Source organism: Sinocyclocheilus rhinocerous, unplaced genomic scaffold, assembly GCF_001515625.1.
Source record: "Sinocyclocheilus rhinocerous isolate Xijiao unplaced genomic scaffold, SAMN03320098_v1.1 scaffold1256, whole genome shotgun sequence".
Taxonomy (NCBI): domain Eukaryota; kingdom Metazoa; phylum Chordata; class Actinopteri; order Cypriniformes; family Cyprinidae; genus Sinocyclocheilus; species Sinocyclocheilus rhinocerous.
Genome location: NW_015646445.1, coordinates 1011473 through 1027855, shown reverse-complemented (window position 1 = coordinate 1027855; position 16383 = coordinate 1011473). Strand labels below are relative to the sequence as shown.

The 16383-nt window shown below is 38.7% G+C and overlaps 2 protein-coding genes across 2 annotated transcripts; one reads left to right on the top strand and one right to left on the bottom strand.

The window, feature by feature from the left end:
* The first annotated feature begins 229 nt into the window (after positions 1-229).
* On the top strand, positions 230-11396 carry LOC107707848 (activating signal cointegrator 1 complex subunit 2-like). The gene is made up of 19 exons (XM_016511948.1): positions 230-335; positions 995-1106; positions 1224-1382; positions 1595-1768; positions 2449-2578; positions 2730-2797; positions 2886-2999; positions 3129-3241; positions 3355-3426; positions 3518-3622; positions 3710-3778; positions 3862-3936; positions 6677-6902; positions 6992-7188; positions 7277-7396; positions 7957-8193; positions 8487-8571; positions 9753-9847; positions 9963-11396. Exons 2-19 carry the CDS (start codon positions 1020-1022, stop codon positions 10132-10134), a joined length of 2298 nt encoding a protein of 765 aa, XP_016367434.1. The 5' UTR covers positions 230-335; positions 995-1019; the 3' UTR covers positions 10135-11396.
* Positions 11397-11462: 66 nt separating this feature from the next.
* LOC107707831 (RING finger protein 215-like) lies at positions 11463-15695 on the bottom strand. The gene is made up of 10 exons (XM_016511923.1): positions 15399-15695; positions 14552-14701; positions 14409-14480; positions 14223-14308; positions 14077-14131; positions 13884-13988; positions 13490-13606; positions 12693-12842; positions 12488-12590; positions 11463-12339 (listed from the first exon to the last, which is right to left on the bottom strand). The coding sequence occupies exons 1-10, from the start codon at positions 15600-15602 to the stop codon at positions 12326-12328; spliced, it is 1056 nt and encodes a 351-aa protein (XP_016367409.1). The 5' UTR covers positions 15603-15695; the 3' UTR covers positions 11463-12325.
* Positions 15696-16383: the final 688 nt, after the last annotated feature.

The following is a 16383-nucleotide window of genomic DNA, read 5'->3' as shown; positions in this document are numbered from 1 at the left end:
GGAAAGCTGACTTCACTGACAAGCAAAGATTCAACTTAATTTCATACATCAGTTATTCAGCCTTAAATACAGTAGGTGTAAGTGCAATGTATATAGAAAAACAAAACAAAAAACAGACTTTCAGTCAAGCCAGGGACACCAGTATAAAACGTGATTTTCTTGGCAACACGGTAGCTATATAGGGTTTATATATATTTTCCTTGTGTAATTTTTATTTTAAAAGACTTTTATTTTGAAATGTCGTCGTCAGCGCGAGAACACCGGATGTCCACGCAGATTGATGTGATGCCTTGAGCTGGAGCTGTTGAACATCTGTTGAAAGATTCGGTTAAGAGGTGACATTTTTATCACTTGGGTTTTAATAAACGTTAATTTTATTCTGTGTTGTTAAAATTAACGATGTCATTTGTTATTTAAACGCATGAAAGCTAACCTTTATCTTAGTTTCCGCCTCGTCGTGGTTCTCCGACTCATTGTCAGTAACAAGTCAACAAAACTGTGCTGTTTTTATTAATGCCTGCCTTTCGCTAAAATCATTTGCTGATAATGAAAACCGCTGTTGTTTATCGTGTTGTCTTTAATAAAGATGCTGAGCTCACTGAAACGTCAGCATTAGCCAGGTCGCTAATACTGTAGACAGCGAGTCAGTCATCTTATGTGTAACGAGCCTAAAATCAAATAGAGAAAAACTCCAATTAAATTTAACTGTTGTGTAGACAATCTCTACCATGACAAAATATGTTCTTGGTGTTGTCAACCTTCTCACTTGCGTGTGGATCTCTGACACGTTAGCCTGTCAGTGAGGCCCTCGATATACAGTCAATCAAAATAGTAACAACTCAAAATACCTAGGCCGGTTGTTTAAGACCTACCAGTAAACATAAACCAGAACTAATAACATCTCTTAAACCGTTTTACCCGCAGTGCAGACAAATAAAGTGATTAAACATGTCATATCAGGAGGTATTTCCATTGGCCATATTCCTCACCGCAGGTCTGTTCCTACCTGGGCAGGTGAAATGGCGTGTGCAAAAGTGCCTTTAGATGAACTGCATGTGACTGAGCCCTTTGGACCACAAGGCAAAGAACGCACCCTACCAGCACTGGTGAGTGAAGATTTTACCTTAAGGCTTTTTCCTGCATAATTAACTAGAGTTGACCTGAACCATCACTATAGTCCAGTACTTCTGAGCTGTGTGAATGATGATGCCACCTCCCATCAGCACCCTGACCGTACAGAAGAGAGGTGTTTCTTAAGCTATAAACCCCCACCTGAGGATGGCACACCGGTGCTGGTGGAGGAGTTTCTGGAGAATGCTCAGTTCATCTCAGAGGATCTGGAGTGGCTGCTGGCTTTACCTCATGACAAATTCTGGTGTCAGGTTTGACTCTCTAAAATACAAAAGTTGTTCATGGAGATTTGAGTAAAGTGAAGTTATACATCTCTTGAAAAAGAAAAAAAGTCTGTTAGTAATGAAGATACAGTACGGCAAAATAATAATATTGTTGTTTTTGGACCCTTACATTATATAATACAGTATGCGGCCAGGCAGATGTCATTGTTCTTTTTTTTTTTATTCTTTCTCCATATAAGGTGGTATTTGATGAGTCATTACAGAGGTGTTTGGACTCTTATTTGAGACACGCTCCGCGTGGTTTGGACGCATCTGGTCTCTCGTCTAGTCCAGCTGTGGCCGACATGCAGAGGAACATTCATCGCTCTGTATTCATGGTCTTCCTCAGGATGGCAACGCACAAAGAGTCTAAGGTAAACAAACTCCTGAACTAACTCTTTTTTTTTTTTTATACATAAAATATATTGTGTAACTATTATTTTTTTAAGATTTATAATCATTGTACAGTGTGGTTTTGGACAGGCTATAAGTCATACAGTAGATACACTTCTGTTCAAAAGTTTGGGGTCAGTAAGATGTTTTAATGTTTTTGAGTCTTCTATACTCACCAAGACTTGAAATATATAAATAGATTTTAAAATGTCACTTATTCCTGTGACGGCAAAGCTTAATTTTCAGCAGCCATTACTCTAGTCTTCGGTATCACACGATCTTTCAGGAATCTAATCTAAAATGCTGATTTAGTGCTCAAGTAACATTTACTATTAGCAGTGTTGAAAACAGTTGTGCTGGTTAATATTTTTGGGATTTTTTTTTTGATGAATAAAAGGTTAAAACAGCCTTTATTTAAAATAGAACCTTCTGTGACATAATAAAAAATCTTTACTGTTACTTTTGATCAATTTAATGCATCCTTGCTGAATAAAATAATTAATTATTTCCAGAAAGAAAAATATTACTCATCCCAAACTTTTGATCAATAGTGTAAATGTATGCTGGTGGTTTTGTATTAAATAACATTACAGTTTTCAATTAATATCATTGCAATATATTTGTTATTCAGTGGGGTTCAAAACTGTTTTTTTTCCCTCAGGAGAACTTCATAACCCCTGCAGTGTTTGCAGAGATCCTTTACAACAACTACCTATTTGACATTCCCAAAATTCTGGATCTGTGTGTGCTGTTTGGGAAAGGAAATTCCCAACTGCTACATAAAATGATCGGTACACCAAATCGAATAGTATCATAGTATATGTATATAATTAAAAAAAAACATAAATATCTTAAGAACCCACCTGATTTTTTTTTTTTATCACTCACAATGGTTTCCATATTTAAAACTAAAATTTCATACTTTACTCTTTTTTTTCCCAGAGAACATTTTTACTCAACAGCCCAGTTATTATGGAGACCTAAATGAGACTATACCTTCAATCAGCCAGGTAGTTCATGTGATCATGAGACATTTCTAAATGCTTTGATTCATCAAATTCAGCTGAACTTCCTAAAATCTCTGTGTGTACATTCCAGGTGTTTGATATGATAATACAGATGTGTGGTATTCAGTCAGAGGACACAGGAACTGGTCAACCCCTCAAACTCAATGCAAACAAATGCCAAACTGCCATGACCATGCCAGAGGAGGTGACCAAAACGAAACTTTCTTAAACTTAACAAATACAGAGACGCATACTGACTCTAACTTTAATTCACACAGTGTCCTAAAAGAAGGAAATACAATGATTATATTTATATATGGATTATGTCTCATAGGAGCTTGCAGATTTAGTGTTGTACATGTGTGATACTTGCACTACTATCCACTCTTTCCTGGACATCTTCCCTGAAGCTTGTTCTACCTTCAAACAACACCACTTTCTTAACAGGTCACAAAAACATCCACACCATCCAAACTATAATTCACAGTGTCCTCAAGGACAGAATTTCATAGCTGTTATTACTGATACAAAAATAATGAATGAAGCATCTTTCAATGTAGACTATCATCATTCTATGAGATGGCAGTTCCAGACCTGGAGAAAGCTGTGAAGAAGAGAAATTTCAATGAAAGGTTAGAATGGCTGACGTGTTCTCTTAGAAACATAGTCGCACGCTTTCGTGAATTTATACAGATTGGTTACACTAGATGCAATCTGTCTCAGTTTACAGGAGGACATGTGGAGACGAATATCCCATTCAAGAAAGAAAATGGTAGAGATTGCTCACCTGCTGCTCCAACACACGTGTTTACAGCCCATACTGGAGGGGTGAGATGCTTTAAAACCACATTAGATAAGCAAAGATAGGAATGAATACCAGATATCCTTGATCCCATGTTTCATTCATTTTCACAGCACTGAAAGCATGGCATCCTGCATAGATGATCTTCTACAGAACTTCACAGCTTTCCTTCAAGAGAAAAGGTAAATTATGCCGAAATTTCTCAGCAAGGTCATGGTTGTGTATGTAATCTATCACAGCCAATGTTTCTCTCTTTATCTCTCAGATTCCTGGCAGATTATGATGAACAGTTCTCTATAGCAGATGACATCAGTCTCCTTCAGCAGGCCTTCCCTCATTTGTATCTTTTACTGTGATCCAGTGGTACTTTACTCTTTTTTTTCCCAGAGAACATTTTTACTCAACAGCCCAGTTATTATGGAGACCTAAATGAGACTATACCTTCAATCAGCCAGGTAGTTCATGTGATCATGAGACATTTCTAAATGCTTTGATTCATCAAATTCAGCTGAACTTCCTAAAATCTCTGTGTGTACATTCCAGGTGTTTGATATGATAATACAGATGTGTGGTATTCAGTCAGAGGACACAGGAACTGGTCAACCCCTCAAACTCAATGCAAACAAATGCCAAACTGCCATGACCATGCCAGAGGAGGTGACCAAAACGAAACTTTCTTAAACTTAACAAATACAGAGACGCATACTGACTCTAACTTTAATTCACACAGTGTCCTAAAAGAAGGAAATACAATGATTATATTTATATATGGATTATGTCTCATAGGAGCTTGCAGATTTAGTGTTGTACATGTGTGATACTTGCACTACTATCCACTCTTTCCTGGACATCTTCCCTGAAGCTTGTTCTACCTTCAAACAACACCACTTTCTTAACAGGTCACAAAAACATCCACACCATCCAAACTATAATTCACAGTGTCCTCAAGGACAGAATTTCATAGCTGTTATTACTGATACAAAAATAATGAATGAAGCATCTTTCAATGTAGACTATCATCATTCTATGAGATGGCAGTTCCAGACCTGGAGAAAGCTGTGAAGAAGAGAAATTTCAATGAAAGGTTAGAATGGCTGACGTGTTCTCTTAGAAACATAGTCGCACGCTTTTGTGAATTTATACAGATTGGTTACACTAGATGCAATCTGTCTCAGTTTACAGGAGGACATGTGGAGACGAATATCCCATTCAAGAAAGAAAATGGTAGAGATTGCTCACCTGCTGCTCCAACACACGTGTTTACAGCCCATACTGGAGGGGTGAGATGCTTTAAAACCACATTAGATAAGCAAAGATAGGAATGAATACCAGATATCCTTGATCCCATGTTTCATTCATTTTCACAGCACTGAAAGCATGGCATCCTGCATAGATGATCTTCTACAGAACTTCACAGCTTTCCTTCAAGAGAAAAGGTAAATTATGCCGAAATTTCTCAGCAAGGTCATGGTTGTGTATGTAATCTATCACAGCCAATGTTTCTCTCTTTATCTCTCAGATTCCTGGCAGATTATGATGAACAGTTCTCTATAGCAGATGACATCAGTCTCCTTCAGCAGGCCTTCCCTCATTTGTATCCTTTACTGTAGTCCAGTGGAACACTGTGTGCTGATTTCCAATGGAATAAAAGGGGAAGCATTCTGCCATCTTCCAGGCTTCTACTAGAGAAGATGACCTCAATGATTCCAGAAATAACCTGTCCTAATTTCTAATTGTTTTCCTACGCGCTTCATAATTAATGGTGCACTGATACCAATACTGGTGCTCATTTCCTGTAATACCAATATCCGATACCATGTATGCACAGCATTCATTTAATTAATGTTGCCATGCCAGTGGGGTTATTGCAGCATTAGCAATGTTTATGCTGTCAATCCACTGTCAATTTAAGCTGTAGTGCAAGTAGAATACCACAAAGCTCATTCTGCCTGACTTGCCTTCAAAATCTTGCCTTGTCACAGAGAATCAGAATAATGCCTGTTTTCTAAAACTTTTAAGCTCCTTTCTATGATTTTCTGCTATTCTCCTTGATCTGTCCACTCAGAGACGACACCAGGACGTCTTACCTTTTGCAGGGTGTAGAGTCTGCTTGGGAGTGTGTGGGGAAAAAGAGAAGCTTCCCCTCATCAGCCAATCAGAGCACAGGAGCCACAAGCAAGACTGGCAGAGATTTAGCAGCTTCCCAGAAGGAAGGAGCAGGAGTGTTGGGAGACGGAGAAGAGTTGAGAGGAGCGGAAGCTATGACTGATGTTCCCCGTAAGGGTGACAACGTGAGTTCATTAGCTGCTAATATATCTACAACAGTATGTTGCCTGGTAAAATAAAGGTATTTTTTTACCCTCTTTTTCGGGTCCTGTAGGGGGCAGTGTGCACAGTGAGTGCTGGAGAACTGGAGTCTCTGCTGTCCCAAATCCGAGACCTGCTTCCGGACTTGGGAGAGGGATTCATATTGGCATGTTTGGAGGAGTATGGCTACAATTCTGAACTTGTCATTAACAACGTCCTGGAAGATAAACTGTCTCCTTCTATTGACAAACTGGACAGGACAATGGCCAGGTAAAGTCCAACTGAAATGTCTAGGATTTATGGTTCAATTCAGGTCCACTTCATTGTTGCATACTGGCCCTGTAATGTTTCCCTGTAGGCCCGCAAAGAAAGAGCTTCCCTCAGTTTTGAGCACCAGATCAAACGTGTTTGACGATGACGAGTTTGACGTGTTCAACCGTGACCAACTGGACAGGAGTCGCATTTGGAAAGGCCGGAGGTGAGTTCTGTGATCCCAAGTTAGAATTCAGTATCGACTTTTCCCAAAAAGCATTACCCTATCCTGCCCTGCAGTACATTACTCTAAATTTAGTCTGATTATTTAAATGAGCTGCTGAATATTTAATGGCCCCACTTGGTCAAGAGAAAATAGTCTTTGACAAGTACAGCGTAAACTGACATCAGAACCGCGAAAATCTTGCCTTGTCACAGAGAATCAGAATAATGCCTGTTTTCTAAAACTTTTAAGCTCCTTTCTATGATTTTCTGCTATTCTCCTTGATCTGTCCACTCAGAGACGACACCAGGACGTCTTACCTGTTGCAGGGTGTAGAGTCCTCTTGGGAGTGTGTGGGGAAAAAGAGAAGCTTCCCCTCTTCAGCCAATCACAGCACAGGAGCCAAGAGCAAGACTGGCAGAGATTTAGCAGTTTCCCAGAAGGAAGGAGCAGGAGTGTTGGAAGACAGAGAAGAGTTGAGAGGAGCGGAAGCTATGACTGATGTTCCCCGTAAGGGTGACAACGTGAGTTCATTAGCTGCTAATATATCTACAACAGTATGTTGCCTGGTAAAATAAAGGTATTTTTTTACCCTCTTTTTCGGGTCCTGTAGGGGGCAGTGTGCACAGTGAGTGCTGGAGAACTGGAGTCTCTGCTGTCCCAAATCCGAGACCTGCTTCCGGACTTGGGAGAGGGATTCATATTGGCATGTTTGGAGGAGTATGGCTACAATTCTGAACTTGTCATTAACAACGTCCTGGAAGATAAACTGTCTCCTTCTATTGACAAACTGGACAGGACAATGGCCAGGTAAAGTCCAACTGAAATGTCTAGGATTTATTGTTCAATTCAGGTCCACTTCATTGTTGCATACTGGCCCTGTAATGTTTCCCTGTAGGCCCGCAAAGAAAGAGCTTCCCTCAGTTTTGAGCACCAGATCAAACGTGTTTGACGATGATGAGTTTGACGTGTTCAACCGTGACCAACTGGACAGGAGTCGCATTTGGAAAGGCCGGAGGTGAGTTCTGTGTTAGAATCCCAAGTTAGAATTCAGTATCAACTTTCATTGACAAACTGGACAGGACAATGGCCAGGTAAAGTCCAACTGAAATGTCTAGGATTTATGGTTCAATTCAGGTCCACTTCATTGTTGCATACTGGCCCTGTAATGTTTCCCTGTAGGCCCGCAAAGAAAGAGCTTCCCTCAGTTTTGAGCACCAGATCAAACGTGTTTGACGATGACGAGTTTGACGTGTTCAACCGTGACCAACTGGACAGGAGTCGCATTTGGAAAGGCCGGAGGTGAGTTCTGTGATCCCAAGTTAGAATTCAGTATCGACTTTTCCCAAAAAGCATTACCCTATCCTGCCCTGCAGTACATTACTCTAAATTTAGTCTGATTATTTAAATGAGCTGCTGAATATTTAATGGCCCCACTTGGTCAAGAGAAAATAGTCTTTGACAAGTACAGCGTAAACTGACATCAGAACCGCGTGAAAGTGGGCTTATGAAATATTCAGCTCAGGCTGTGAAAGATGGTTTGTGTCAACTAGAAATGAATATCTCTGCATTTTTCAGACAGGGGGAGAGTGTGCGTGCCACGCTCGATGACAAGCAGCACATAGAAGAGCAGAGAGCGAGATATCAAGCCTACCAGACAGTGGTGGATGAGATTCCCATAGAAAATGACCCCTCCAGAGACCGTGATGATGCTTTTGGCACATATGATTATGATGACGAATATGACGACACGTATGATGTCAACCAAATAGGAGCCAATGATCTGGATGAAGAGGATGAACTATTGAACCGCAGGTATGAGCTGTGACTGATGTACATAAACTTGCATCTCTCTCTAATGTGGCTGATCAAAATGGGTTTTCAAAGACCATTTTTGAGATGAGCAATGCATTGCAAATAGTGGATTTATATTAGTACAGTACAATCCAAATTAAACCAAAATCGCAATATGGCTTATCGGCTTGATATTTTAATGTTTGAAGATGAAGAATACAGTCATAAATATTTGTATTTTTATAGTCATGATAATTATGATTATTACTGCAGTCAAATACATTTAAGTTAACATTTAAGTGTTTTTCCTTTAGGCCGTTTACTACCCCACAAGTTCTTAGAACAGGCAAAAAGGCTCAGGAGGATGACGCAGGCGAGGATGAGGAGGAAGAGGACAAGGTTTGAATAAACCACTTTCTTTTTTATTTTAAATTAATTTTGGTCCTTTATGCTAGATTTGTTTTTTGTTATATTTCACATTTCAGTATCTGCCTTTTTCTTTTTCCCCTGTAAATAGAAATTAGATAAGTTTTAGGTTCTCGCATTATGCACATTTCCGTTTATTTACGATGGTCTTGTCTTGGGTTATTTTGATCAGAATGAGGCTGTCCCACTTGGTCAAGAGAAAATAGTCTTTGACAAGTACAGCGTAAACTGACATCAGAACCGCGTGAAAGTGGGCTTATGAAATATTCAGCTCAGGCTGTGAAAGATGGTTTGTGTCAAGTAGAAATGAATATCTCTGCATTTTTCAGACAGGGGGAGAGTGTGCGTGCCACGCTCGATGACAAGCAGCACATAGAAGAGCAGAGAGCGAGATATCAAGCCTACCAGACAGTGGTGGATGAGATTCCCATAGAAAATGACCCCTCCAGAGACCGTGATGATGCTTTTGGCACATATGATTATGATGACGAATATGACGACACGTATGATGTCAACCAAATAGGAGCCAATGATCTGGATGAAGAGGATGAACTATTGAACCGCAGGTATGAGCTGTGACTGATGTACATAAACTTGCATCTCTCTCTAATGTGGCTGATCAAAATGGGTTTTCAAAGACCATTTTTGAGATGAGCAATGCATTGCAAATAGTGGATTTATATTAGTACAGTACAATCCAAATTAAACCAAAATCGCAATATGGCTTATCGGCTTGATATTTTAATGTTTGAAGATGAAGAATACAGTCATAAATATTTGTATTTTTATAGTCATGATAATTATGATTATTACTGCAGTCAAATACATTTAAGTTAACATTTAAGTGTTTTTCCTTTAGGCCGTTTACTACCCCACAAGTTCTTAGAACAGGCAAAAAGGCTCAGATGAATGACGCAGGCGAGGATGAGGAGGAAGAGGACAAGGTTTGAATAAACCACTTTCTTTTTTATTTTAAATTAATTTTGGTCCTTTATGCTAGATTTGTTTTTTGTTATATTTCACATTTCAGTATCTGCCTTTTTCTTTTTTCCCTGTAAATAGAAATTAGACTGATTTGAAACAAGTTTAAGGTTCTCGCATTATGCACATTTCCGTTTATTTACGATGGTCTTGTCTTGGGTTATTTTGATCAGAATGAGGCTGTGAAGAAGGATCATTTCGTCCAGGACCCAGCAGTCCTCAGAGAGAGAGCGGAGGCCAGGAGAGCTGCTATGCAAAGCAGGAAAGGGTACGTTTGAGAACACCATGACTGGAATATAGCTACACCGCACACGTGCTCTGGTTATCATCTAAAACATGGATCAGTCAGTCATTAATTGATTTTACCTGTCTGTTCCTGATAGCTACAGACCACCACCAGCAAGTCATGTGGTAGGTGGGCCAAAGGGACGGGGCCAGACGCAGGAGACCGTTTTGGACCGTCGCAAAAAAGAAGCGAATAAGAGCAGAGGAGCCCATCACAATCGCAGAATGATGGCTGACAGGAAGAGGAACAAGGGCATGATCCCTTCCTAAGACTTTTACTTGAAAAACAGCACATTGCAGAGTTCTTAGAGAGCTAAAAGCAAAAACAGTACCTGAGGTTAAATACAGCTCCTCATTTACAGAAGATCGATACGCATCGAGATGACACTCTGGTCTATTACATAGACCTGTCATTCTTTCGGAATAAAAATTTGTTCTCCGTGAGTTTATTTTCTGAAGTATGAATCAACAGGCTGAGTTGGAGTTTGAAGTGCTTAGTAAAACACACAGGGATGTCTGTCTATAAGGGAACAAGATAATCATCTATTTTTTTAACGTTCTTTTTGCTAGTGATAGTCAACATAATGTATAACAAGAAAACAGTTTTGTAAGGCAAAGGTAAAGGAATCATGTCTTTTGCCTTGTAACACATGAGTTTATTGAACAGTTACTGCACTGTTAAAGAACATTCAATAAATAAATAAAGGAACATCAGGTTTGAGAATGTAGCATCTAAAATAAATTTGAGAATGAACTTAACAAAAGATGTGGTACGTTACACTATCAAAGCAAAAATGCAGCTCATAAGATCCTGTTCCAGTTCTTTAAAGGTTTAAAAAGCGATTAAGACTTGATCTCAGAGCAGTCTTTTGAGAAACCTCCCCATTTGAGGTTGTAGAGTCTGATTTCAACACAAATGACTCGATTTTGTGCCACAGGCTGTGAGCATTCATCATTCTAGCAGAGAGACGTCATTTTTCCTCATATAGACTTTGAAAAGGCAATGTTGCCATGTAGAGTAACATATTTCTACTTACTAGGATAAATTCAAAGCATTTTGTAATAGAAAGCATATTTAAGAAAGCTTTTGAATTAAAACAAGCCTTTAGAAGATAAAACAAGAATAAATACTGTTCTTAATAAGAATGTGTTTCTGTATCGTTCCTCTTTGTGTGAGTGTTTAATGTGATTTGACGTAATGGTTGTCTACCTGTCTGGCAGGTGCCCTCCTGAGATAGCGTGGAGTCAAGACGGCTCATGTATCATGACTGAAGCGTGAGAAATGAGGGGAATTTTGGCATTGAGATTCCATATTCCTATATTCTATCATTAAGTACATTTACATGCGCAGTTGCAACGAAGCTACAGCAGGTTTAGTTACAGCATAGACCAGCTGCAGTCTTCATCTATCTGTTCAAGTATTTATGACACAATGTGTAATTGAAAATGAAAAGCTGAGCTACAATTGCTTTATCATTTTTAAGATTTTTTTTTTCTGTGCTCTTGAAAGAAGTATTGGAAAGTAGTATTACGAAATTGAAAAAGAACTATTTTCTATTTTAGTATATTTTAAAAAATTCATTTTTTCATGTGATGGCAAAGCTGCATTTTTAGTAGACGTTACTCCAGTCTTCAGTGTTGCATGGTACTTTAGAAATCAACTTTTCCTTGCAACTCTTTGTATGGAATACTGATACTTGCATGTATCTTTCACTTTACTGTGTAACGGACCTGATTAACATACCTCTTTTTCCACCAAATTGGTACTAGTTCTGGAGCTGGAGGTTTAGCTGACGAAGTCAAACAATGGCGCAACTTACAATGATATTACTGTGTCATGTGGGGCTCTGTACCACACAACCTTTCCACAAACAAACATATTGATACTGTTTCTGCTTAAAGGTCCAGAAACATTTTATATGTTCTCAAAAGGTCACAACCAACTCAACCAGTCAAGAACGGCATCTTATTTGGTGAAAAAGAGTAGAAAAGGGCCAGGTTAGGCACCAGCCCTGGTCTCGTATCAAAGGTTGAGATACTTTTTCTTATTTTGTTTCTCAAAGGAATTTATCCAAGCTTTATGCCAACCCTTGTTTAAACAAAAATTTGAGACTTGAGGGTGTATGATTCTTCCTTAATTTAAAGAGATCTGAAATATTACTTTTGTTTTTTGCGGTGCGTATGACTTCACAATCCGTGTATCTGTAAATTGTTGAGCCGGTTCAAGAAACGTAGAACTTGGTAGTACCTACCTTCAAGAAACTTCTCAAGTGGTTTGACCAAAGATCAGGAACTAGTCCTGACTCCTGTGGTCTCTTGAAAAACAACTCAAGGTTTATAGTCTTTGGAGAGGTCAAATGGAGATATTCTGACCTTACAGTACGGTGGAGGGGTTTAGTTGCCATGAAAAGTCTGAATCAGAAGAGTCAATCCAATTCATACAAATCCTTCCTGGTCCAGCTCAGTAAAAATTACCTGGCAGAAACAGAACAAGAGCAGGAAGAGTTCAGTTCAACTTATGGTGATGCTGGCCGACTATTGAATGACAGTGTGCATGGAGCAAAAATATGTCGATGAGTAAGTACAAATGGTTAACAAATGACAATATCTCTGTCTTTCTCACCAAGCACGCTACGTTTGCAGAGAGGACAGGTCTGCTGAAGGAGTAGCCAGGGATCCACACAATCTCTGTGGAATTCATGGAGGCACGGTAACACCCTCAAACACTAAAACACACGCAAAAAGAGCAGTGATTAAACCGTCTCTCTTTATGGAAGAATAATATGTCTACCGAGCAAAAGCATAGGAATGTGCAGAGGATCTGTCACCTGGTTGTTGTTGTATTGCTCCAGACAAACTGCACAACTGTCCATCTCCACCGGTTGAGTTTGTGTTGGGTCACATCTCACTTTGGGTTGCCGGTATATCCTCGTCTTCAGTGCTGATAATCTCTTTAAAATGTCTTGCTTTAGGTCTGACTGTAAGACAGTTTATTTCTCATTTTATTTATATTATGAACTATGTACAGTGTATAGACTGCCACTCCAAAGTTTGGGCTCAGTAAGTGCATGCCTTATATGCTCACCAAGACTGCATTTATTTGATATAAATGCAGTAAAAACGGTAATAGTCTCAAATATTATTACAATTTAAAATAACCGTTTTAATATTTTTTTAAAGTGTCAATTCAATGTGATGGCAAAGCTGAATTTTTAGCATCATTACTCCAGTTTTCAGTGCCACATGATCCTTCAGAAATCATGCTAATATGCTGATTTGGTGCCCGAAAAACACTTATTATTATTATTATTATTATTAGTATGAAAACAGTTGTGCTGCTGTAATATTTTTGTGGAAACAGAGGTTAAATTCTTTCAGGGTTCCTTGATGAACAGAAAATTCCATTCTAGATTTTTTTTGGTAACATTATTAATGTCAATTTTGATCAATTTAGTGCATTCTTACTGAACAAAACTTCTTTAAAAAAAATCTTACTGACTCAAAACTTTTGTTTATTGACAGGATTTCCTTCCAGTCTCCACTTGCTTCTTTCTTCACAATTAGTGACATGGGTGTCATGAACTTTTGAAAATGTTTCTAACTTTTTAACACAAACAGCGTTCACCTCTAAATCATCATTAAGCTGGTTGTCCTGGTACTGCCAGCGTGCATGAACTATGACCCCTGTGGAGAGGACCAGGGCCACCAGAACGACAGTGTTCCAGAGCTGCTGGAGATATTTCTGGACAGATGGACAAAAAGGAAATTAAAAAGAAGAGAAATTCTCTTTGCTGACTAATAAAACTGCATTTTAATTTTTACAAATGACAAGGAGCATTAAAGGTTACCCAGAAATGAAAATTCTGTCATCATATGCCCTTCCAAACCCATAAACCATGACAGCTTTTTCATTTTTGCGTGAACTATCCCTTTTAGAAACAGAAGATGATTACATGACAGTGCTGACATTTTTGAGCTGTAACCCTGGATGATAAGAGGTGTCTTCATAGCACTCATACCTGGACCTGAGAGTTGGTCTCCCCGGTGCAGATGACCCCTTGCCATTCCCCGTACAACCCTCCTCTCGAACGGCCACAGCTGGACCACAGGGTCAAGGTGGCCCCCTTTGACACAACATTTAAAAATATCACACTCCTACACTAATGAACCACGGCATGTGTGAAACTAGGATACATAGGAGTAAAATCTTACCAGACTGTCCTGTAGAAAAGACTTGTAAGTGATTTTTGCTGTTGCGTGAAGGCCCCTAATTGAATAAAAGTAAAAATAAGACACATTCCTAAATTCAGTATATCGTTTACTCAGAAGAAATCGATCATTTAATGACTGAGGATTACCTGAGGAGTGCTCCAATGAGCCTAGTGACATTTTCTGATGTCTGAATGATAATGATTGGCTTTGAGAGGACCTGAGAGAGATCCATCTACAGAGGAAGAACAGTTTTTTTCTTAATACTTATACATATCTAAAAACCATTATGAGATCAGCTGAAGGTTTATGGATCGGAGCAGCAAAGCTCTCACCTCTCGGACAGTATTCTGGTTTAAAGCCAGGATGATCAAAGCAGATGCACCCAAAACAAGAGCACGCTTCATCTATGGAGGAAAGATCTGTCAGTTTGATCAATACTACCTAGTCACCATGCTTAAGTCATTATTGTGAATACCTTATTGACCACAGAGGCAGCAAACGACTCCTGGTTGCTGTTACTGGAAACTGTGCCTTCCTTTATCTGGACAGGTACCACTCCAATCCAGGGGTTCGGATCCTTTCCATCACTGCTTTCACTGCTGGTTTTAATAGCTTTGTCTTTTATCTGCAGAGAGAAAAATTAAGCATGACACTGATGCTTAAGACACAATATGTCCCACAAATTTGCATAAAATCAATCTTTAATAAAAAATGATCATGTTCTTTGGTTTCATTTCATTTGCTCTCAAAATAGTTTATACACTGTTATATAATTTTCACTTATTTTCTCAAATTATTCATAGAAGTGCATTTGTAATATTTAATATAATATTAATACAGACAAATTATATGAGATTTACTAGTTTTTGCCGCTTGACATTTTAAAAGTCTGTATTATTTCATGTTTTAGGGCTATAATGGCAAAATATTGGTTAGTGTCATATATGATCTGTAGGTTTAAGTTTATGATTTATTATATTGAATGTACCAAACAGCACAAGAGAAAGGAATAAATGCAAATATTCTTTGTAGTTTTATATAATTAAAACAGCTATGCTTCTATTTTGTCAATTAATTTATACATGATGTAAGTTAGTGCTATATTGTCAGAATTTACATAATTATTTAATAATTAAAATATGTCATTATTTATAATATTTGACATAATTTGTGCATTAGTGCTGGCACAGACGACATACAAGAAAAGTGTTAAAATGAAAATATAGTAAATAATGCATGTTTTGTTTGCAAGAAACAGACATCCAGAATAGTGAAACTAACTTGCTATGTCAAGTATCTGTCTGCATGCATTTATCACTTACTAATATGAGGTCTCCATTGAGGTCATGTTTCTTTTTGCTGTGGTTTTCCATGGGCTCGTTCTCCAGACTCCCCTGGAGCACCTCACCCTGCAAAACATGCTGATGGTCATCCAGAAACACCTCTATAAAAGCCACCTGTTCGCTGGACACCAGCGGGCAAAGCCACAGCCAGCACAGCACAGAAAGACAAGCTAACGCGCCCATGGCTCCCGGTCAGTCGATGGTATAAATCATACTAAGTCATAGACTGAAAGTTTGAGCCATACTGTCAGAACTGCCTCTGTTCTGTCACCTCCTGCTGATGTAAACAAACTGAGTGGAGTGGAGCTCTTCTTCTGCGGCTCGCTTTTCCTGCCGGCACTTGTGAAAGTGAAACTAGCTAGAATGGAAACTGCTGTTAGACATGGTGGTAAACTCACGTAAGCACGTAAGGGAGCGCTGTGTGGTCCAATCATTCTTTACGACACACCAAGCTCCGCCCACTTCGTACATTCTCAGATTTGTATCCGCACATTCTCAGATTTGTATCCGCATTTTCTTTATATTTCTATTTCTATTTCTGTATTTCATATATTCACCTCGGCCGTTAGCAAAAGATGTGCGCTCGCCACCCAGTGGGAGACTGTAAAAATAGTTTTATATTACATTTTTTAGCTGTATAATTTTTTAAGCTTTGAGCTTTTCCACTCAAAATAATTAAATATTGGATGTTTCGGTAAAACCTTTACTCAACAGTTATGTACGTGCGAATTTGACATGACAATGAATTCTACTATCTTTAATGAAAAATTCAGTCCTTGTTTATAATTTGGCAAACATTTTTGTCTATAAACAAAGTTTTATTTATGTTTTTGTTTTAAGTTATTTCGAATAAAATATGCTAAATCATGAACTGTGAATGCAGATAGATAGACAGACAGACAGACAGACAGACAGATAGACAGACAGATAGACAGATAGACAGACAGACAGACAGACAGATAGA